This window comes from Rhipicephalus microplus, chromosome X (assembly GCF_043290135.1).
Source record: "Rhipicephalus microplus isolate Deutch F79 chromosome X, USDA_Rmic, whole genome shotgun sequence".
NCBI classification, from domain to species: domain Eukaryota; kingdom Metazoa; phylum Arthropoda; class Arachnida; order Ixodida; family Ixodidae; genus Rhipicephalus; species Rhipicephalus microplus.
The window spans coordinates 261,867,284-261,891,510 of NC_134710.1; the positions used below are offsets into that span (position 1 = coordinate 261,867,284).

At 42.5% G+C, this 24,227-nt stretch overlaps 2 protein-coding genes across 3 annotated transcripts; one reads left to right on the forward strand and one right to left on the reverse strand.

Moving 5' to 3' along the window:
* Positions 1-11,871: 11,871 nt before the first annotated feature.
* On the reverse strand, positions 11,872-16,713 carry LOC142776087 (uncharacterized). Of its 2 annotated transcripts, none has more exons than XM_075879009.1 (5): positions 16,499-16,713; positions 15,571-15,684; positions 15,362-15,511; positions 15,029-15,097; positions 11,872-14,502 (listed from the first exon to the last, which is right to left on the reverse strand). In XM_075879009.1, exons 1-5 carry the CDS (start codon positions 16,709-16,711, stop codon positions 12,322-12,324), a joined length of 2,727 nt encoding a protein of 908 aa, XP_075735124.1. In that variant the 5' UTR covers positions 16,712-16,713; the 3' UTR covers positions 11,872-12,321. The 2 variants fall into 2 exon arrangements, with proteins under 2 accessions (XP_075735124.1, XP_075735123.1); XM_075879008.1 differs by having other exon boundaries at positions 11,872-14,505.
* A 136-nt stretch (positions 16,714-16,849) lies between these two features.
* Positions 16,850-23,144, forward strand: LOC142776088 (uncharacterized). The gene is made up of 8 exons (XM_075879010.1): positions 16,850-17,252; positions 18,779-18,891; positions 18,977-19,292; positions 20,278-20,414; positions 20,571-20,709; positions 21,232-21,306; positions 21,451-21,571; positions 22,987-23,144. The coding sequence occupies exons 1-8, from the start codon at positions 16,850-16,852 to the stop codon at positions 23,024-23,026; spliced, it is 1,344 nt and encodes a 447-aa protein (XP_075735125.1). The 3' UTR covers positions 23,027-23,144.
* The last annotated feature ends 1,083 nt before the right edge of the window (positions 23,145-24,227 follow it).

A 24,227-nucleotide genomic window follows, 5' to 3' on the forward strand; every position in this document is an offset into this window, starting at 1 on the left:
TCCGCTATCCCCACTGCCGCCACCAGTCCACCATCCTTATCAATGCCTATGACCTACCAGATTGCGTTTACATAAACGACAAGATCATATTTTGAGCCTGCCTGACTATATGTCATGAGAATAAGAAGTTTGCGAGTATAAAGTGGCAGCAGCAATCACAGGACCGAGTTGACTGGCAAAACATGAGAGGCCTTTGCCCTGCAGTGAATGTAGTCAGGCTGCTGCTGATGATGATGACTATACACCTGGATAACATCAATGCACAGCATAGCTAAGGCATGCATTACAATAAAAAGAAAACGTGCTGCAAAAAAAAAAAGTCCGCAGTTTTTGCGCGAACGTTACAAGAGGAGCTGAAGACTGTAACGAAGAACGCGAATAACACATCGGCGTGAAAGATTAACGTCTCCACTTCCTCTCCCTTTTCTCATTTTTTTGTTTACATAAGTGTCCAAGACCATCAAACAAGTTCATGGCCACAGTGTATTACGGCCAGCACACGAATACTATGCTGGCTCTAGCTTAGATAGGCACGCAGAGGGAAAGGGGTCACCAGCAGCACCTCCCCCTTTCAACTGAGAAGGTAGAGTGCAAAGTCAGTCCCATATATTCACACGATAAGGGGAGGAGGCGCTGTGACGAACCTTTGCCCACCCTAAAAGGGCACCCTCCGCACTCTTATGAGTTCTGATAACATAGGATAGGCTTCGCATCATGCACTACTGCATGTTTTATTTAAAATGCAAACTGCTATGCAGACTGCTACGTATGTTCAGAGTTAACAACGGCGCAAAAAACACAGGACACAAAACGGTGAGAACACAAGGACGGACACTGTTTCTCACCTTCTTGTGTCCCGTGTTTTTTTTTGCCGCCCATGAACCTACACCACCTCGCCCAACTGTTATTGGTACTATATATGTGCCAGAACCGCAAAACTTCCTGCCAGTGACGCCAACAGTCTTTTTGGTACAACGTGTGTTTATTGAATTACCAGCACGTAATTGAACAAGGCAACAACATACAAGTGATAGAATAGCGATATTTCATTTTTTTTTGTAGTAATCACAATACATGAGTCATTTACAGTCATACACGTATAGTGCATGTATTATTAAATATAAAACTATACTTCATTTAAAACTGTCACTTCATACACAAGAATGTGAATTGAAAGGCGATGCACAGCTATATGACTGGGAACAAAACAAGCAAGTCTGGACAACAAGCGCATCAGATGCTTTCAGTGGTTTCGACGCTTTCGGTGGTTGTTAAATTGGAGATGAATTAATCGCAAGAACAAGCAGGTCAGAACCACAATGCAATAAATAATAAAAAACGTTATACAAAGCATGAAAAACATTTCAGACAAATTTTCAACATATTTTGAAGAAGTATACATCACATTGTGAACAAAGTAATTATGCTGTGCATGAAACAAAACATGAAAATCTTGCTTTTCATAACACTTTCACGCTCAACCCTATTCCAAAATATGCAATCAGTGCTGCGATTTTCGCAGCACTGATTGGAAAGACACATACCAAAACATTAAACTGCTTGTGTGCAAAAAAAAAGCTGCAACACAGCATACATAGGTGCTCAAAAAGGGCAAAATGGCTGCGAGTGCGCACTGCGTCTGTTTCGGTACCCAGCTTTCATTCGCAATGAATGTATAATTCATAAACAAGCAACAGGGAACATCATAAAAAAAAAAGACCTGTTCAAAAGAAGAGCATTGAGCGAAAGGAATTTCCACCAGCTACATTTCGCGGCATATACCTGACACAAATATATAAGCAAAATAAACACATGAGAAGCATACGCAAAATCTGAGAACTCAATATTCTACAGCATTTGCACTATCTGTGGTCTTGGCACTCTTGTGTTTCAACTTTTTAAGCTTTTCACGCAGCTGTACACAGATTTGGTGGTTGCATTCACACCCAGCGCCCGAAGTTGTGCGCAACTCTGCCCTGTTTGTTTTCTACACTAAGAGGCACTTCTGTTTCACTGTCTTCATCAGCACAGCGGCGTCTTTTGGCCCGAGTTTCTTGAATGAGGCCCTCATACCAGTACTTAGCACCCAGTTTTCGATATGCTCGACTGATAAGGACGTAATCGGCTACCTCTAGCCTCTTGGCTAGTTTCAAAGCATCTTGAGCTGTATTCCACTTGTTCGTTTTCGTGTGGTGCAAGTGTTTCAATGTGTCATTTTTTTTCTCCATTCCCTGACTAGAAAACCATCCCAAGCATTTACACGTCTCATGCTTGCTTGTGGCATGGTGCACAAGTATGTACACGTAAGGAGTAACACGCTCGGGGCCGTACCCTTTGCACTCTTTTCCCAATTCTAGGAAAGTTTCAAAGAACTGATAAGCTTTGTTTTGTACACTGAGTCCGTCTACATTTTGTTCGAAGTGGTCTAGCACTTCCTCGAAGAGTTTCCAAAGGCGGACAGTCTTGGCTTCTGTTTGAGCGGGGAGACTGCCAGGAAGCTTGTCCGGTAAGAGCTTCAGAGGGCGCTTCATTTCGCCACCTGTCAAACTGGTAAACGTCATTCCTATGCGTTCATCGTGCCAAACGTCAAACTTGACGCCGCAGTTGTTGATCTCGTGGATTATTCTCTTCAGTGCTGCTCGGGGCTTTCGGATTAAGCACCTTTGCTCTATTCTCGTGGTCTTCCGCATCCACCAACAAACCGCCGATTAAGCGGTTCATAATACGGATTACCATGTGCATGACATCAGCTATGAGGAAACTCTGTTCTTTGTTGAATAAAGGAACGTTTTTCATGCCATTGGCTTCGTTTAAAGGATCTTCTCTCATGTTTTTTGCCGTACAAAGAAGTGGAGGAGTATTGAACTCCGTGATGCTAGCACCACTTTCAACATGCTTTTTTGGATTGGCCCTACAAAATGGACATGGAAACTTCGACGATGCTGACATGAGCCCTTCAACAACAAGCAGAAATTTCATATCTTATCCGATACAGATGCGTACGGAAATCTCATGATCACCTACAAGGATGCTACCCCTTTCGGCTACCACGTTTATATCACGTATTAGCTTACCAAAGGGTTCTCTAATGCTAAAATAACTTTCTTGTATTTCCGCTATAGCCAGGAGACGATGCAGTCTATGGCTCTGCAAGTTCTTGTCACTCTGAATAATGACAAACGACAGCGTTGTCCACGTCTTGTGTCTGTTCACTACGCAACCATCCCCTCCACCTTGACTAACAGGTGTTTTTGCCAATATCTTCTAAAGTAGGCCCTTTAGAGGCAGACCTGAGCACCAGCGGACTGCCCAGACGTCCTGAAAATTCTAACGAGCCCGTCGAGTTTCTTCCTGTTGGAGTTTATAATCCCAAGTGTTGGCAATCGAACTTCAAGTACGGCTAAAAGCTGATCCCAGAAAACATTGCTAACGTAATGATTATCTAAGAGCGCCGCAACGCTGCGTACACACCATTGGTCAGAAGAAGTGAGGGTATCATACTTCGGCACGCAGCCACCAGAAAAGCCGCGTTTGACGTTTCGCTTGATGTAGATCTGTCCATTTTCACCAGCTGTGATGTTGTTAACGAGGCCTTTGAGGTCAGCGACGAGAAGTTGACAAATGTTAAGGCCATAGGTCTCAAGCACGCTCTCTAGAGCTTCCGCTATAGAACTTCCTGCAGCGAGGAGGAGGAGGTAAAACTTTATTAGACCAAGGGATTTGGGCACTTACGTCCCAGGGTCCCCGCACGACCCCACTGCGCCATGCGTTCATGAGTTCGTGCAGTTCCATGACGTGGGCGGCCCGGTCAGTGGCGATTTTCTGCTTGGCCGGGTCCGTCGAGCGCAGCAAGGTCTCCCATTCCTCCCATGTGGTCAGTGGCTCCGGGCCCCGCGGGGGAGGGTCCGCCGGGCATTCCATGAGAATGTGGGTAAGGGTAGCGTGGGGGTGAGTGCATTGAGCACAGGACGGGGCGTACGCTCTCGGGTAAATGCGGGAAAGAAAATAGGGGGAGGGAAGGGTGCGGGTCTGAAGGCGACGCCATAATATTTGGTGAAAATTTTTGAGGGATCGGTGGGGTGGTGGGTATAGCTGGCGTTCGGCGCGATATGACTGGGTGATCTCGTTGAACGAATGCATCCGCTCCCTGGAAGAGCCCGACTCCGATTCCGCCGCCGCCCGGTTGATGAGACCTCGCAGCGAGGATTTTTCTTAGATCGGTCTTCCAACACCATTCAGTCACCAGTTTCCCTTTGTTGAGAGGCATGGGTGACGGGCTATAGCTTGCAGTTTTCTCTAAATGTGCACACTTCTCTTCAAAATATGTTATTTTTTGTCAGAGTGACTCAATAGTTTCCGTTGACGCAGTCTCGACTTGGTCTCGACACGACCTAACTCTTCTTCCAAAGCACTGATGATGATTTACACTGCGTCCTGCCGATGCGCACCTTATATTAATCCGCACTGTTCTCTCAATCTTTAAAAAGCTCGGCTTTGCGCGACCTGCGAGACCCTTGTAACACCTCTCAGCACATCTGCTCAAAACTTCAAAGCGGCTCTCTAAATGGTCGTTGTCAACCGGAATGACAGATCCGACTGGTAAATAGCGCTTAACGAGATCCGAGTATGGCCTCTGCAGAAGCATGGCAGAAGCTCATTTTCGTGGTGAAGTTTGATGGCTATTTCATTAGTTAATTTTAAGGTCACGCCTGAACTCTCAGACCTCCTCAGAAGCAGCTTCCAGTCGCCGTGGCAATGGCTTGCTTGGGTGCTTGATTTCTCGCAGGCGGGCTTCATTCAGGAGCGTCTTAGGTTCCAAGGTGCAGTGCCATTTGGAGTAGCCTTTCCATTTGATGAGGTACCCCTTGCTCTGAAAAAAAAAATATATGGAAAGCTATGATGACGGTGGTACAAGCAACAAAACACATATACGTGCAAAAGCGAGAGAATAAGCTTCATACATGCACGCCAAAAAAAAAAAAAAAAAGCCAAAGGCACTTTTAAAAATCTACCTCCTAAATATCCGGCCACAAACAATGAATGGTAACTGATGCCATCAAACTAACAAAAAGGGCTTGACTGTGTCGTTATGTCGCATATGTCTGCTCACTGCTTAGTAGTACCCAAAGATATATGCCAAGAAAAAAAAAAAGATTTTATACAAGGGCTAGTGTGAAAATCACTTGCCCGAAAATCGCGATCTTTCAGGAAACGTTATTTCCTCCACTACAAACGGCAGTTTTTTTTTTTTTATTCTGTCATGCCTTTGTGCAGAAAACAGTGCTAAAACATGTGGCTTTTCATTTTGCTCATTCAACAAAATTTTATGGATGACAGCACACTCTGAGAAGACTCGATAACGAAAAATGTCAGGTAGACATACCTTTGTTTGTCGAATAGTGAATGTAAATGATATTATTTTGTACTTGTTTCAGCATTAAGGTTGTCGCCATATGTCCATTGTGTGCAACCAATCTGGTAAATGGTGGGGATATATAAGTTTGCTTAGTTTTTATTCGCTAACCTTAGCGACAACATTTCGATGTAAACGCCACAGGGTTAGTCTAATTAGGAATACCATTTTCTGTTGTTTTCCTACGAGAGTAAACGATGCAGAAGTTCACGCGAGAAGAATTTGGAAAATATCTGTATTTGAACAATTACGAACGTCATAGCCAAACACATAGCTTCAGTTTGAAAACATGAGTTAATATACATATATGTATGTAAAATACTTAAGAGATACTTAAGATATAAAATACTTTAGAGATAAACACTTTAGAAATAATGAGAATGTTATTCTCTGTTAACGCTCCACTAGTCAAAATTTTGCAGACTACGTGCATCCTTTGTTTAAAGCTAAAAAAAGTTGAAGTGCCCTGCATGACTTTGAATTAGTACCTACTTCTGCAACACTTAGTTTATTTAGTGTTCATAGTCAGATTTTCTTATTGACATGCTAAAATTAGGCTGCACAGTGCCAGCCAGCACTGGTATCATCTGATCTTAAGCGACAATTAAATTTAAGTGGTTCCCGAAGTCAAACTGGAACGGGACAGAAATCATTCTCTCGCAATGATACGAAAAAGAGATTCCTTCTTTCTTTATAGTTAACCAATTTTATGCTTACAATAGCACATCGAATGTATAAGAAAAAAAAATAACACTGTAGAGGCTATATACGTGGCATAATCAGAGCATGCACGCAAACCTCCCGGTACCTCAGAGAAAAAGACGTATATGTATGGTATCTTGCCATTTTGGTGATGACTCTCTCAGCCCGATCGAACATCAGAAGGCTTGCAGAAACAGCACGGCGGACTTGGAGAAGTTGCCAGCCAGATGCAGTGGATGAGGCTGCAGCATTGGTCGATGGTGCCAGGACGCGCGGTATTAAAGATGTTCAGGAGGTGTTGAGGGCAAGGGGGATTCGTATGCAGTACATTGTGAAGAATATTTGTGGTGGTGGTGGTTAGAAGATGAGAAAAGGCACCTAATTTCTGCAACCCGGTCTGGAGCACGGCGCAGTGCCTAAATATTTGTAGCAAGGCACTCTCCTATGCATCATCATCACGGCGCAGTGCATAGGAGAATGCCTTGAATATTTGTAGCAAGGCACTCTCCTATGCACTGCGCCGTGATGATGATGATGATGATGATGATGATGACCTATGATGGATGGCGCTCACCCACAGAGGAGGATGGGCCAAGACCCGGGTGGCAGGATACTTAAATGAAACTAAAATGAAAATAAAGCCAATCTGAAAAAGTAGTTTAGAAATAATACTACCAGTAAACAAAAATGTTTGCTGGGCAAACGGTCAAACCATCTCTTGTTTTTGACATACATAGCGACGAATTATAAACCAAAGATCTGAAAAGGTTAGTGTTAGCACTAGCACGGTAATCTTTTAGTTGCGTTGATGTAATCAAACACAGTGGAGCCTATATCCCTGTGGCAGTAACCAAATGAAGTTCCGCCAAGTGATAAAATTAGTGGTAGATTTACTTGTATTCCTAGCTTTTGTAATGGGGCTACCAAAATATTTTTCTCTGATAAGAATAACGATGACAGAATAAAAAGAAATTTTCAATTGTTTCCATTTTGTTGAACCAATTGCATAACGGTGACGCCCTGAGTCGAGCTCTGTTAAGGTAATAATTTAGTTGTGGAACTGCACAGCGCAATCTGGTATAAGTGACCTCTAACTGGCGAGATACACACCACTGTTTATTCCAGCAATACCTCAAATGCTCGAAATCTTTTAATTTATCCAAATTACCTTTTCCCCATTGCAAACAAGCATGCATTTCGGAACCTTAGCCCTGTCACGTAAGCCGTATCGGGCAAAACTGGGATGGTGGGCCCACTCAGGGATACTGCTGCTAAAGAGTCCGCCATTTCGTTCAAATATAATCCGCGGTGGCCCGGTACTCATAGCAAATGCAGTTTTCTTACGTTTTTCGGTACTAAATGCCGAAACGTATTCATCAGCTCTGCATTTACTGCCGCAGAAAGTGCATTACATACTGATAACGAATATCTGTAATGATAACTGCTAATGATTCACTTGAGGGCAATATGCGTAGGGCAAGAACAATAGCCAATAATTCTGCAATGAATACAGGGGTATAATCTGGGAGTCGAATCGAAAAGGACCAGTCCAAAGAAGGAGAGAAGATGCCAACCCCAGCCTTTTCTTTTGACACAGATGCATCAGTCGCAATGATATTGCTTATCTCTAGGTGAGCTAGATAATCTGCTAACTGGTCATTTAAGTACCTATGTGCCAATTGTTTCGTGTTATGAGGAAATTTATCATCGAATTGTATGCTAAGAATTAACTTCAGGTTGTGTATTGGACCAATATGTTTCCTACTGGGCAGTGAAATTAGGCGCCTTCTTCCTTTTATAACAACTACCACTCTCAAAGTTTTAGAAGACTAAAAACTTGTTTTACACATTCCATCTGTAAATGCGCACCAGCCGCCCAAGAAAGTCAGTTTGTATCTTTTCGAGAACTTTCGCGTTTTTGGAAAGGTTTTTCAGCTTGTCTTAGCAATTGTCTGTTTAAAGCCTCACGTTTAGCCATGACGTACAACACTTCAACAAGGCTACTTCGTTGAAGTTCGTTCCAATCATCCTTCTCGCTGGGTTGTTGCAAACATACCTTTTCCCTTCCACCTCCGGAACTGTAGAGCACAAGCATTTTGACAAAATACGCTGCAGCAACGCAGTGGCAATTACGTCCATGAGCATTCCTTTCCTGATTTCTAGTTTTTAGGGGCGAAGCTCCTTAGGGCGTGGGCTGTGCGTCCCCTGTAGCCTGTATGTAGCCACCTCTAGTTTAGTTCTTGCAGTGTTCACTAGATGGCGGTACCGTCCCCTGTATGGTACCGTCCCCTGTAGGAGAACTTCAGAACGGATTTCGAGTCGACAGGCGGTTAGACGATAACCTGTTTGTTCTCACTCAGTGTATAGAAATATCTAAAATAGAGAATAGGCCCTTGTACGTGGCTTTTCTAGACATCACTGGGGCATACGACAACGTTAATCAGGAAATTTTGTGGGATATATTGAAAGGAATCCCAGTCAAAAAAAGTGAATGGGTCCAACTGGTCATACCAGTTCCCATGAATTGGTCCCAAATGGCATTAATTGGAAGCCAACTGGAATGCTGAACTTCAATAGGAAAGACCAATTGGACCTTATAGTTCCAATTGGCCAGTCCAATTGGTTCACCGCTGACCATTTGATCTCCAATTGGAATGCTTGTTAGTCCAATTGGCTGCCCACATTCCAATTGGAAAACCATTGGAACAGTGCATTCCAATTGGCCTCCCAATTGGCATCCCAAATGGTGTGCTTGTTGGTCCAATTGGTTGTACAACTACAATTTGGGAGAGTGTTGGAACATTGTTCTTTCAATTAAAATTTGTTTCATATACATAAAAGTTGATATTTGTTATTTACATGGCAACTTAATTTGCTATAGGCCAGGGCAGAATTCCAGGCTCAAGTAATTGTCATGATTCTTATATATTGGAGTCAATTGAGCCATGTATACATATTTTGAATTGAAAACTTCATTGTAGTGTGCATTAGGTTATGTTCTTCAGTCATTTATGTTCCTTATAAGCAACTTTTTTTTCTAGAGCTGTGGCGTTTACTATAAGGTACATTTTAACTCAAAACAGTGGGACAGTTATAGCATTAACAGTTAACATGAGTTTGAATATGGTACAATTAAAAATGCAGCTAGTTCTGCTGGTTTGTGACCTATAGCTGTGCTCATAGAAGCAGTACTTTCAGTCTCCTGCTGGGTGATTGCCTGGACAAAAATAGGCCCATTGCTACATGCAAGCTTCATCACTTGTTTTTGTCATTTTTTTTTCTTGGATATTTTGTGTAGACGAAGTAATAGTCACTGATGTGGGTATAAAATTAAAGGTTGAAGTTGGTGCACGAAAGCTGTAGTGCAAACGGAGTGTAAAAATCCAGCACAGCACACATGTTGTGGGAATTAGTCATATGCGAAGCAGTCAGCATGCGTCAGCCAATGCTGGAAATTTCATTTTGAGCCTTCAGCGTTACGAGGTGGATAGACATCTTTGTCCCAATTGATTAGCTCTGTGCATATTGTAGACTTTCCAGGCACATCAAGTACACTGACGCGTGAAAGGTAGCTTATGGCACAACATAACATCAGTGTTCCCATTGGAGCTTGCACTTCAGTTATATTACCATGAAGTGCATGCTATCGAGTGATGATGTGCTTATATACAGACAAGTGCAACCCTTGAATATTGCTCGCACAGTCCTAAGTGCACATATGTAAAGCTTATCACATTGATATAAAACAGGAAAGCCAACTCTGCAACTACTTTGTCCTGACAAGGTATTTTTCATTGTACAAGGTATCTTTCTAAAGTAGTTTGAAGCAGTGACTGAGTGGAGGCTGCCATGCAGAATTCCAGGGTTTGATTCTGGCTTCACCCACGATTTTTATTTTTTGCTGCCATCTGGATATTTCGCGACATGAGCTCATTCACACTGTTGTGTTAAGATTTCCAATGTCTGGGCTGATATAGCCTGTGAATCACTCACAGCTAGTGGTGTGTGAATAGTGAAATTTCATCTTTGATTCTAATGACGCCGAATAGTGGCCAAAATATAGAATACGTAACATTTTATTGAAAATTGAAAGGAAGAACAAATTAATGAAGTCAGCTTGTATCCTCAAGCACATAACGCAGTAAGTGAATGCTGCCGAATGACAACAAATTGTCCTATAATAATACTGTTGTCCTTCATCGTTCCAAGTGCTTCATGCCCAAAAATGGCAGCATTTCTTGCCTAATTATAGGTCTTGATATATCTTAATGGATAGACTATGCAACCTCTTTCTGCACAGTAGTGCTTTTGAAATTAATGAAATCACAGCAGTATAACCTTGGTGCTGTTTGTACAACAGAAGACAACCACGCATTTCCGAGAAAAGCTCGTGGCATTCCACCACAATATGTTTATTAAAATGGGCAAAAATACAACAAGTCCAGGCATAAGAACACTCAAACAAAACACAAAAATAATAATATGCATGAAATATATGTACATATGTAAAAAATAATACACAAATGCACAAAATTTGCACATAGTTGCATCTGAAATTAAATTACAAATTAACAGTGCACATAAAATTTCACAAGGTATAGCAACTTGAATGACATATGCCACTCTGACAAAACTGAGTGCCGAATACCCACTGCACACTGGCCATGACGTGCTTGCATTTAGGCAACTCAGACAATTTTAAGAGGTCAATGGATTTCCGTAAAATTTGCTGGTTAGCAATTTCCTTTACGTGACCTGCAGTTTCTGAGCATGCATGATCTTAGTTTTTCCTACGTTTAATTTAGTTTCAATAAAGTTCAATTGTTAGGCGGCGCTCATACTGTGTCCTCGTCCTGCGAGATGTCGTGTTCGCACCAAGTTTCAATGTACGGTCACTCACACCAGTGTCACTAGAGCTGCAATGCTGCTCATGTGCACAAACCCAGCTTGTAGTGCTATTATTTCACATAATGATGCCACAGAAGCATGGCTTTCATTATATATGTATCAAGAGTACAATGAGCAGCCACTGTACCTGCTTATGCAAACAAATGCACCAGTTGTTTTGCACTATCACTAGCACTCTTCCAAGGAAAATGAGCAAATGGAGAAAGCAGTGCCCCATAATCTCTTAGTGATTACACCTATGGCTTACTCAAAAAGGGCTAAAACACCTAAAATAGCTTGCTTAATTTTGAATGGCCTGGCAAAACAGAAAGAATTTACGATCGAAAACGATACATTCGAGAGTACACAAGAATATGTATACCTAGGACAACTACTCATGGGAGAACCTAACCACAAAAAAGAAATTCACTGAAGAATAAGAATGGGCTGGAGCACATTCGTCAGGCACTCTCAAATAATGTCAGGAAATCTGCCACTATCATTAAAGAGAAAAGTATACAACCATGGCATACTGCCAATTCGGATGTATGGTGATAAACCATGGAGAATAATGAAACAGCTAGAGCGAAAGCTGAGGACCACGCAGCGTGCAATGAAACGTAGAATGGTAGGAATAACAATGAGAGACCGGAGGATGGTAGCATGGCTAAGAGAACAGACAGGAGTTGCAGATGTCCTAGCTGACATCAAGCGAAAAAAATGGACCTGGGCTGGTCTTGTAATGGGCTGGAGCACATTCGTCAGGCACTCTCAAATAATGTCAGGAAATCTGCCACTATCATTAAAGAGAAAAGTGTTCACCAGACAACTGGTGAACAATAAGAGCAACAGAATGGTTACCAAGCGATGGTCAACACAGTTGGGGAAGGCAGGGAGTTAGACAGAGCGACATAATTCGGAGGTTCCCAGGAATAAAATGGAATTAGCTCGCACAGGATATGGTAAACTGGAGATCATTGGGAGAGGCCTTCAACCTGCAGTGGACTAACACAGGCTGAGAATGATGATGATGCCCCGCCGCGGTGGTCTAGTGACTAAGGTACTCAGCTGCTGACCCGCAGGTCGCGGGATCAAATCCCGGCTGCGGCGGCTGCATTTTCGATGGAGGCGAAAATGCTGTAGGCCCGTGTGCTCAGATTTGGGTGCACGTTCAAGAACCCCAGGTGGTCGAAATTTCCGGAGCCCTCCACTACGGCGTCTCATAATCATATGGTGGTTTTGGGACGTTGAACCCCAAATATCAATCAATGATGATGATGATGATGATGAATTAGGGAACATAGAATTGTCGAAGAAGACTACAGAGAAAGAGTGCTGGGAGGTGCACATACATATGAAACATTTTCCACATTGATTAATACACTAACACTTCTTATTTCTAGAGGCTGAATAATTACTGTAGGAGACTGTTTGAATAACACTTTGTGCACATGGTTAACGGTCACCAAGTCATACTTTACTGGTCGGCACCGAAGTTTCCAGACACATATGCATGTGTTATCACCACTTGAAATGATCTTTTCAATAATGGCAAATGATCCATCCAAGAGTTGAACAACTGAAGTATTAGTCTTTTTCTTTGACGCGTACAAGCAGTCTGTCAGGATTGAACCGTTTACCATCATTCTTCTGTACTTTACAGAGGGTGGCAGAATTTCTTGCTCAGGTGATGAACAGGCTGGTGGAATACAAGAACCACTTCCAAAAAAACGGGTGCCATCACTGCTGCTTTTGCTTTTGTGAGTGACCTTGGCATCAAAAGAATTGCAATACAGCACCACGCTAGGGCTGGCAGTCAGATCCTGCAGCTCCATTACAGTGTTTTCAATCTGCAGAACTCTACACAGCTGGTGTGGAATTCCATTTGCAGCTTTGATGGCCTCTTTGAGGCTCCCATTTCCCGATTCAAATGGAAATGCGGAATGTGCCCACAGGGGTCCCCAGTCGTGGATACTCTTGACAATATGTGTCAGCTGGTGCATGTTATATGTCATGAAAGCTTTTCCAAAAAGCATTTCTGAGCGCACATGAAACTCTAACAAGAGTTTCTCTGCTCTGTTAACTTCAGCAGTTTCGATACTGCGCTGCAGCATAATATGTAAAGCTTCCACCAAGCATGCCCAATGCTCAAGGTATCTTCTCTCCAGAATACCATGGAGCACTGGGATGCTGTAATATAGTATCCAATTCTCCAGCTCTTTAGCTTTCCACCATCTCCGCTCTTTTGTTGCTCGCGGCAATCTTTTCACGTCTCTCGGTGGCCTGATAGCCAAAAGCCTCTCATCGACCATGTTTTGCTTGCGACTGAGGGAGTAGGCATAACCTGATGACTCAAACCACAAGTCTAAAAACTGCCGTGCTACACCGAGTAAAATACAGTGCATGTAGTCAGGGACAAAGCCTGATACGATATTAAAATAGGGCAGGCCGATCAACGGAGATGCTGTTTTAACACCATTAACAGTCACACCTTCCCTAACTGCAGTCATCATATCTTCGACCATCTGGCTTTCAGTGCGCTCAGTGGGGTTCAATGGTTGAACAGGGTACTTAGTAGAACCACCAGCTCGTTCACCTTTCTGCAGACACCAGTTACATCCGAAATAACCATTAAATTGTGTGACACCTTGCATAGGTGCCCTGGCAACAGAGTCAACTGCACAACAAATGCAATAAGCTTTGTATGTCTGCAGTTGACCCTTCCGCTCCAACACAAAGCCATTTTCACTGAGGTGGCTCATTTCCTTTACAAATGTGTTCTGAAAAAGCTCCATATTTGGTTTCTCCTTCCAAAACCACAATGCCGCAAGGACGAGTTTTGACATTCTCTGTTCAGCTGGGATCTCATTAACAATTAACTGAATAGGCCAAATGGACGTGCCACTTGATTTGAACAGCGGTGTGCCATCGGCATTTAGGGTGAAGGTGATTCTGGGCCCACACTGCTGTGTTGAAGCTGCGAATTTGTGGTACATTTCACCATCACATAGATCACCCAGTGAGCCATCATGGTGAAGTGGCTTTGTTAGGTCAAGGAGTGCACAGTCTTTCAACAATCTTTGCAACTGTGATTCCACATCAAGAGTCACAAAAAAAGGCATATCAGATAGACTGGAAACACTCGTTCTGTGCCCACACTGTATGCACTGAAAAGAGGCATTTGTTTCAGCATTTTCTATATGTGTGAAGCATTTGGGGCAAAAACAATAATATGTCATGGTTGTGCCAGTTTTGCTCAAAAGTTTGGAGAGCTGGTACCGTGAATCAGGCAATATTGGATGTTCGAAAATTCTGTTAATAAGGTCCAACATGCTGGTCAGCCCAGTGAATGACAAATTATTTTTCACAGCGTGCTTCAGCACCATGAGGAGAATGTCACCTCTGGACAAAACCACTCTTTCAGTGATAACATCAGTAAATAACTCTCCAAACTGCGACTTGCCACCATGACTCGGCCCCGTGGGACTGTTAGGCATTTGCTGCTGAAAGGAGAAAAGAAATAATTGTTCAAAATGGCAGCACTCGACTGAGACTTCACAATTAATTATCCAAGTCAGCTAGAAATCGATCCCTCTTTTCTCGACAAATGATGCCATATATCCCAATTTCTGTGCCACATACCCACGTCCATGACGGTTGGCTGATTTGCTGCATATAGTTACCGTGGCCGCCGCGGGATGCCGCCATGTACCCCCCTCCCTCCGTGCACTTGTGATTACACTGACAGTAAGCCACGCATTTGAAGAAAAACAAGAAGGTGCTCAAGGTCATGATGCACAATGATAAAGGGGCACATGTTCTTGCCCCCTTGTCATCCCCCTCCCTGCACTGCTTTCACAAACATAGCGCTGTGTGTGTGTGAGCCTTCATTGTGTCTTCGTTTTCAGTGAGCTCTTACCGTTCATAAATTCTGCATTTCCAATGCCTAAACAAGCTAAGTGATCCCCCAGCAGTTAATGACATCAGCCATGTTTGTGTAATTTTTGCAACTTCCGATGGACCTACCATGTCATCTTCTGAAGGCAGCTCTCCAGGATCATGTTGCTCTGAACCATCCTCATCAGACATGGACAGCTGCAAAACAAATAGAGCAGAGAAAACACAAAAACGATGAAACCAAGAGAAAAGGGAACTCGTCAGAGATCGGCACCACCTCGACGTGTGACAAAGCCATGTTCGATTTTTAGTGCAAAATCTGCAATGACACCACATATGGAGACACAACAGGCACAAGTGCTGTCATGCCTCTGCGATGTCACCGCATATTACTAAATACTCCGAACAACCACTTCTGTTATACAAAAAAATACCCACATAAATATAGATATGTGTGCATACCTCTTCATCATTTAGCAATGTGTCATGGGAAACCATCGGGTTGGCATGCTGTGGCCTATCATTGGTTGCTTGCAGTTCTGGAGTAGTGGGACTGACCGGAGCAGATGTCACCCTGGAGGCTGCTGTGCTACAAGCATCGCTTGAAGTTTCCTGCAAGAAAACAGCTTATTAATAAAAATGCACTTAACGTCTCGAACATACTACCTCACCTGTTCATCCTCACTACTCAACGTATCAGTTCGAAGTATGCCATTTATATCTGTCGAGACTGAAGCTTGTCCTGCTGCTTCATCATCAGACGAGGATGTGTCCATAGGCACCTCCTGAATGCGAAGAAGTATCTTAGACATATGTGCACGCCTTAAGTCGAAGCTTTACTGTGTAAGCTCCTATCTAATGTATCGTAATAGAGAAAGGTTTTTGTTTGTTTTTGAGAATGACAGCATCAGTTCTCATTGGGTTTGTTGCATTTAAACCCAATGCTAATAATAATATTGGGTTTACTTAGACAAAAACTTAACTCAATGACTGACTCAGCAATGACAAGTGACATCACAATTTTGCTAATAACAAACCCAAGGCACGCAAAATCGATTAATTACGCATTAATGTAAAATATAACTAACCTGTAGGCAAGATATTCGCAAAACTCCTGCGAACATTGTTACCATTTTACGTAAGCCGTGAATTCAGACAGAAAAGTCCGCTTTAAATGTTCTAACAGATGCAATGTACTGAACTGCTACAACTGCTTTCAATGCCCTATTAGAGATTTGTTAAAAAAAATTTTAAGTCAATGTTAAAATCGGTTACAATGACCCGCTCAAATAGCGGCTGCCATTCACAGCCGCTTTATTTGTACTCAAATGTCGCAGCAATACCAGTTTGCTCACTACCAGTTGTTCACTAAACAGTAATTTACAGCGTGGTTCGGTACCGCCAAGCGAGCGATATCTGCCGTCAATATTTACGTTCACCCTCGGCAACTACATGTGCGGACAAACGCAGGTTGTTCGCCCACACAAACTGTTGTTAATACGCTAGGCGTGTTATGCGAACCAAGACATGCAGTCTCGTGTGAGTCTTGAACACCAGCGCCAATTGAAGGCGTTAGAACAAAAACAAAGGTAAACTTACACGCTGTTGGCAACCCCTCTCAGTACTTCTCGGTAGCACAAAGTCCGATCCATGGTTGATATATCGTTTATATGGGCCTCTCTTCTTTCTCTTTGGAAGTTGATACATTATGACCGCATTAGACGATTTGTTGGTGCACGTGTGGATGCTCCTCAGATTGTTGTTGAGCGCACAACCGAACACCACTTCAGCACAACGGCAACCATGGCACATCCTGACTGGTCAGCGTCACAAAAGATGTCCAGTTTCGTATTTCAATATTTCATTTATTACTGTAATATCTGTACATCTGGTAAACCAATATATACTCATAAAACCTAAATAAAATGGACATATTAATATTGAAGTCATATGCGTCTATGTAGCACGATGTGTTTACGTGGAAACCTGTATCTGCCAGTCGGCTTGAAGTACGAGCTCGCGGCTCGCGCGTACGTTTACATTCAGCACGTGCAACGGCAGTCTGACCGCTGGCCGCAGATTTGCGTGCGATCCTGCGAAGTGATCATTCGGCTGCGTATCCTCTTTGTGTTTTTTTCGTGCACTAACGGCACAGTGTACTGCAGAATGATCACGCACGCTAAAGTACGTTACGAAGACGATCGGAAACTTGCGATTGTGGATGTTGGCGACATCGAAAACTTCAAACCAGAGCACGCGAAGGACTTCAAGTCCAAGTTCTTCTATTCTGTAAAGTGGACCGATCCGGACGGGACCTCTGATTACTACCGGGCTCGGATCCTAGCTTTGGGAGGTAAGCTCTTCGTTTGCGACCCTGGCACACATTTATTTTGCCTTGTCAAGTTCAACATTAAGTGCATTTTTGTGTTCCGCGGTGCGCATATGCCTATCGTTGATGCTATCCGGTGCGTGCGGTCGGTCGGCAGGTATAATTTGATTAATGAAACATAATTTTGTCTTGAAATGAGCGTAGTTCAAATATAGTCTTGCAACTTCCGTTATTTATAAATAGGCCTAATGAAGCTAGTGTATAAAAATTACTATATATACTCAACTGTCTTTTGCGCTCTTGCAAATGCAATTAATATGCCTAAAACTTGTTGCTAAGTGAGATGGATATCTAAGGGATCGCCTTTCTTTCTATTCTTCATGCGGTACAGCACAACTCGATAATATTCCTTAAAATGTATGCACTGATCCAGATCATAGACCCCTCTCCTCCAACTTTTGACGCTATTGTCTGCGAAGCTTCCAGCGTACGGCACGTGGCAAACTTGTTGAGTCCTTCCCAGCTGCCTTTATGTTTTCAGAATACAGTAAAAGCTCGTTAATTCGAACTCGAATGGGACTATAAAATTGTTCGTATTAAGTGGAGTTGAAAAATTGCGCAGGCGCTAGAATGAAGACATTGTTCCACACTGTGTGGAGAACCCAGAGAAGCCACCTCTGGACTCGTTCCCGCAAACTAGGTGATACTACATGTTTGTGGCAGGTAATTTCATAAATTAAATTCAGGCTGTGACAGCAAGAGAATTTATTGATCAGTCAGTGATACACCAGAAACAAGCATAGACTACAAAGAACAGACTACAAAGAACACAGGACAGAGTTTAACAGAACGAGTGCAACCGTCAAGTGGTCTTATTTTCATGCGTAGTGAATAATAAGGCTAGTTGATGCTTGCGCTCAGTCTGTAAAACTGCGTTCTTTGTAGTAGTCTTCATAGCGGCGCCCTTCCATAAGTGCATTCAACTATTATGTAGGTCAAATAAAATAATTATTTTTGATCATCTGTGTTCATGCAATAATCATTAATTCATTATCTTCACCATAGCAGTCAGATCCCCCCTCCCCGAAATAAAAAAAAAAAAGGAACCAGGATTTGCGTGTATATATATATGTATATATTGCGTATTTGACCTCTCCTTACACAAATGCATATACGCAAACATCTAGAGCTCAGTTATACAGTATATACAGTAGTCTTATGCAAAGACAGTTAATGAGCACATGTTTTATGGTTGTGATACTACGCACATATATATTCTCCCTGCTTCTGTTTAAGGCTTACATGCATATAGAGCATGAACTTTTTTAATATTGAAACAAAGACTACCGGAAATTTCAAGGATCCTTTCATATAAGTAGAAGGCTTATTTAAGTGTACACTTAGCATAATATTCCTTCCCACTTAATCTGTTGTCACTCTTCTGTGTTTTTCTTTATACTTGCAGTGCAGCCTAGTCGCACATCCATGGCTTATAATGAAATTATTTCCTCGTAACATTTTTCAATGTGTACGACCTCAATATTTTCCAGAATCTGAAGACGACTTGGAGGGGGAGGGAGGAAGCCGGCAGAGGCCTAGGTTTGAAAAAATGGCTTATTCACCTGACGGCGGAAGTGAGGATGAAGATGATGTCCAGCCAGAGGTACTTGTTTATGCAGTGCCATATCATTCTTTATGCATTGCACAACTTAAACAGCCTCATAAGACATTTTTTTGTTTGTGTACAGCGTCCCGTGAAAAAGCCCTCTGGCCCAAAACAGGAGCTCTTGGACATGCTGAAGAGAAAAAAGGATGACATCTGCCGAAAGGAGGAAACAGCTACAAAGAAACAAAAAAAGAGGGAGACCTATGACGATAGGGGCAGCCTAGTCAGTGAGCTCAAGAACAAGCTACAGAGGCTTGAACAACTGATGGATAGAAAGAGCAAAAAAATAGAGCAGCTCCAAAACAAGAATAACACATTAGAAAAGGAGGCCATGGAGCTGAGGCGGCTTAATGTGAGGCTGCAGGAAAAAATTCTGACAGCCTTAGATGAAGGCAAAGGTATGGAATTCGGCTTTTCGTAGTTTTGTGGCTTCTGTGGCTGCTATGTACGTAGACTTATTTGTAATTTGTATGCCAGTAGCATGGTCACACATTTTTTTTTTTTTTTTTCAGGTTTGGGGGGGAGGGGGCACTCAGCTATGCTTTATGTATGTTTATGCATGCATTTGTATGCGCGTTTATACACATGCCAAACTGAAATTTCAGGGGGGGGGAATTATGGGCTTCCTTAAATTTAAAGCTATTCCTTACAATTTCAAACCACAAAATCGAACGAAGTGATGTTTGTGCATACTACCATGTTTACACATTCTTACGATAAGGAGCGAGTTTGCTTATTTAAGAAAATTACAAAAAAATATAGGGTATTGCAGTTATAACATGAGCTCGCCATCCTATGTTGGAGAGCTTCTCTTCTGACCAGTGGTGACGACCTTGCATAGGACCACAAAAGGCTTTTCAAGTCAGCGGAGCATGAAAGAATTTGTCGCACTTCTTCATCACCCAACAACTATATGCTCATTTACGCCTTGATGCCACTGCCTATGATTTTCGAATATCTTTGGACAGTTTATTGTTTTATTGTTAAGCAAATCCTTTTGCATTTTCTTCATGTTTTACCAGGCAGTGGTTGCATGTGCAAAACATTGCATAGATCCAACACGTCCATTGTCACTTAGAATGCTCTTTGAAGGTGCTTTGAAACAAAATAATAAAATTGCTGTTTTATGTGTAGCCTGGTTTCACATCTAATATGAGGTGCATTCTCAAATTGTTAGTTACAAAAAAAAAAAAAAAAGAAAAAAACTCAAGTTAATACAATACTTGCATTTGGTACAATTTCTTTGATGTAGCTATATTTTGGGTGAGAGCCTTGATATTGAAACTCATATGTTTTGAATGTTGATTGCTGACAATGCTGTCTTCTTAAAGTGACTTGAGTTCTGCTGTTTGTAGTGAGCCTCGCTTCATGTTGATGGTGCAGGCAACAGTAGAGCTGCGTGCTCAATTAAGAGCAAACCGGAGCACTCAAGGATGGAGCTCATAGATATTGACATGGATGTGATTCCAAGGGAGACAACACCGCCACCAGATGATTGCCCAAGAAAAGAGAATGCCACGGTAATGTGCATATCTAAAGGGCAGCTTCAGGAATTTTTAGTTTTGCATACAGTTGTCGTTGTAGGTGAAATTTTTTTTGTGCTTGCTTAACTGTAAATGCTGCTTTTTCAGATGGTTGTTATGATTTTTTTTTTGCAATACATTCCTCTGATGCAGGTGGACATTGGCAGTGGCCTTCGAATAAATTCTTGTGCGTGGAGTCACATCCAGGGCCATCAAAAGGATTCTCTTTTTGTGAAAGACCTGCTTCTTGGAATTTGGCCAAAGGAGCAGCTGAAAAACCGCTCTTTGCAAGGTATGTTGCTGTTCTATAGATTTTTTTTTTTATAACGACAAAGCTCTTTAGGCTAGCCTTATTCTGTTCAAGGCAAAGAAATTCCTAGGTGGGTATGTGCCACAGGAATTGGCCAATCCCCAATGCAAGTTCAGCAGGTGCAAGTGTTAAATGAAAACTGCTTGACGGAGTGGAGCATGTCAAACATGGGAGAGGAAGAAAGAGAACTAAGAGGAGTAAAGGCATAAAATGATCGAAAGACTAGACTCGGAGAAAGAGATAGAAAAGCAGAGAGCAAGACAAAGAGAAACAGGAAGAGAGTGAGAGACATAGATAGAGGAAGTAATCAGTAGAGAGAGAAAGGAAGGGAAGAAAGAGCAAGAAAGAAACCGAGAAATTAAAAGGAGCAACAAGGAAGGCTGCCCCGCTCCGCTGTTTCTTCAGGCTTGGCACCACTAATGCGAAGCTGCCATAATTTTTTTTAGCGCTGTGAACTAGAAGTAGCAGTATTATAGTTAACCACTGTTCATTTGTGTCTTGCAGGAAAGCGGTGTCCACGATTTCCGGATCGGCCTGCAAAAACTCCACTGACGCCTTGGAAAGTGGAAGTGATGCGGGGTAAGTGTCCATGCTTTTTAAGATATTTTGGTGTAGACTGTCTTTGTTCATTCTGCCTCAGACCATATTCTTATAGACTCCATTTTTGTTTAAGAACTGTTTCTTCTTGCCAGTTAGTGATGCCCTGTGAACCTTTTGTTTTAGATTGTTACAGACGGCGACTGCAGCGCCAAGGTATTCCTGAAAACCTTGTGCCTGCTGCACTCAAGCAGCTAAACCATTTTGTGGTGGAGAAGCTGGCAGACCTTGAGAGGATGGCAAAACGGTGAGATGCAGTTGTAAATGTGTTTTGATGAATTTCAGGAAGGTTCTTGTATGTAGTTTTAAATGACATGCAGCCTTGTAAAAAAAAGTGTTCAAAGCATCATACTGATTAAATGCCATGCCAGTGCATTTACTCACACCTGTGAAGTATGTGTGAGATCATGTGGTAAAAACTAGTCTTGAGCTCCTAGCACATCAAGTTAGCACTTTACTCACATCTGAGCAGGCCCAAATTCTAGGCTGACCCCCTAAGGTTTGAAGCCAGAAAAAAGAAAAGAAAATGTTACCTCAAATGTAGACCCAGCAGGAAAACGTTTACAGTATGCAAAAAACTCAAAACACATACAGTAGAACCCAGATATATATATAGAGCCATAAAGGAGATTGCAAAATAGTTTGATATGGCAGCAAAGCAGACAACTCGTCCAGCTTTCTCCTGTGTGTGTTTGTGTGTACAATGATTCTCTGCTGAACAGTGCTGTTCTCTTGAAACCCGGCGCCTGCTACAATGTGTAGCCTGCTATGTATGGTCACAATATTACTGCACTGGGACCCCTTTCCGTGCTTGTTTACTATGTCAGTGTCTGTGCAGTAACATTTTCTTGTGCGTAAGCGTTCACTTCTGACAATAAGCGGGTGTTGCGTGCATCATTTTGGGCCAATGTGGCGGCTATGCTTTTTTGTGCAGTTAAGGCGGTTTTAGCTATTCCACCATGGCACCAACGCATTTGGGTTGTTGCATATTAGCAGTATGCAGTAAGTTTAAATGGCGCTGTGCCTTACATGCTGCTAAACAGGTAGTCGAAAATGCCTAGTGCAATAGGGCTGTCGGCAATCCGTTGCACTCTCATGTTTGTCAGTGGCTGCTATCACATTTGCAGCCATCGCCACATGTGCTTAAGTCTTAATCGATGGCCAGCCGGTGCGTCCAAATGAAAATGTGAAATATTTTGCACAGTACAGCATGCTACTGGCCACACCTAGAGTTGCGGGGTGCACCTTGAATCAACAAGCTTATGAGCCTTGATGGCATGATCAATCCATGGTTATTATGCTGGTGGAAACAATTACTGCTATCACTCAACTGTAACAATTTTTTAAGTACTCAAATATAAACCAACCCGACAGTATTTGAGTTTGAGAAAGACTATTGGCCTAGATTTGCGTAAATATGATACACACTCTGCCTACAGCAATAAGCAATGTCATTACCTATCCCTAATATTCTGACAGGTCCATTTCTAAGGATAGTTCTGCAGCAGGCTACCATTGAAAATGTTGCAAAGGGCCAGCTCTCATGCCTTGAAGTCGTAGTGTGGTTCAAGCACCACAATGTCGTTGCATCATGTGTATATGTAACATTAGCGATGTGAACTTGTAACTTTCATGCACTTGTGTATTTTTCAACACTTTCAGGGAGAAGGACAACCTTAAGCCACAGGAAAGCTGTGAATAAGGCCAGCAAATTCCAAGGTCAAGAGTAAGCCGTGCCTGCAAATTTGGTCTAGTCATTTTCCAGTCAACTTTTGCAATACTTGTACAAGTAATAAATTATTGTAAATCAAGTACCTTCATTTTATGGTTTTTATTTTATGCATGTGCAATACACATCACTCACGACCAAGCATACCGGATCATTTTGGTCAGGATGAACATTTTTGCTTTAACAATTTGGTGTGCTCTTTGCCCATGTATTTCAGCCAAACACCAATTTGTAATGGAAGAATGTTAGGTTCAAGCTAGACCAAGCTAGAAGTTCACTTCAAATGGTTGACCAGTTGCACACCAGCCAGCTCTAACTGGATGACCATGTACATTCAACTGGCTGACCAATGGCGCACCAATCAGCTTCAATTGGATGACCTGTTGGCACCAGTTGGCTTGAACTGGATCACCACATGTTTTCAACTGGTTAACCATTTGGGCACCAGTCAGCTTCTATTGGATGACCTGTTGGGTGCCAGTTCACTCTAACTGGGGGACCATACGTTTTCAACTGGTTAACCAGTTGGACACCAATTCACGTGAGCTGGTTAACCGGTTGGCTTTAACTGGATCATTATGTGTTTGACTGGCTGACCAATGGCGCACCAATCAGCTTCAATTGGATGACCTGTTGGCACCAGTTGGCATGAACTGGATCACCACATGTTTTCAACTGGTTAACCATTTGAACACCAATTGTCATTGACTGGTTGACCAATTGCACTCCAGTATCTTTAATTGGATGACCATATGTGTTCAACTGGCTAAACAGTTGAGCACCAGTTGGCTTTAACTGGATCACCATACGTGTTCAACTGGTTAACCAATTGGGCGCCAATCAGCTTCTATTGGATAACCAGTTGGCTTTAACTGGATAACCATTTGGACGCCAATTTACATTGACTGGTTGAATAGGTGGACACCAGTTATCTAGAATTGGTTGACCAATTGGACACCAGTTAGCTTTAACTGGTTGCAGTGAAAAGAAAGCTGGGCACCAATTAAGATTCGGTTACGTCCAGTTAAATATAATTGGAAAACCAATTGGCCACCGGCACTGTCCAAATGGTTCACCAATTGGACGTAAACTGGTCTACCAATTGGATATAATTGGTACGCTCCCAACTGGTGGCGAAATTCCAATTGGTCGAGAACCAATTCGTAGCAATTGG

What these genes read in the sequence shown, in the direction of transcription:
- LOC142776087 (XM_075879008.1), bottom strand. Translation starts at nt 16,711, where the DNA reads ATGTGCCATGGTTGCCGTTGTGCTGAAGTGGTGTTCGGTTGTGCGCTC. An exon ending in AGAGGGGTTGCCAACAGCGT is followed by an intron (nt 15,685 to 16,498) that starts GTAAGTTTACCT and finishes CTTCGCATTCAG; the next exon opens with GAGGTGCCTATGGACACATC. An exon ending in TGCCTTCAGAAGATGACATG is followed by an intron (nt 14,506 to 15,028) that starts GTAGGTCCATCG and finishes TTCTCCTTTCAG; the next exon opens with CAGCAAATGCCTAACAGTCC.
- LOC142776088 (XM_075879010.1), top strand. Translation starts at nt 16,850, where the DNA reads ATGCGTCTATGTAGCACGATGTGTTTACGTGGAAACCTGTATCTGCCA. An exon ending in TCGGATCCTAGCTTTGGGAG is followed by an intron (nt 17,253 to 18,778) that starts GTAAGCTCTTCG and finishes AATATTTTCCAG; the next exon opens with AATCTGAAGACGACTTGGAG. An exon ending in GAAAGTGGAAGTGATGCGGG is followed by an intron (nt 21,307 to 21,450) that starts GTAAGTGTCCAT and finishes CTTTTGTTTTAG; the next exon opens with ATTGTTACAGACGGCGACTG.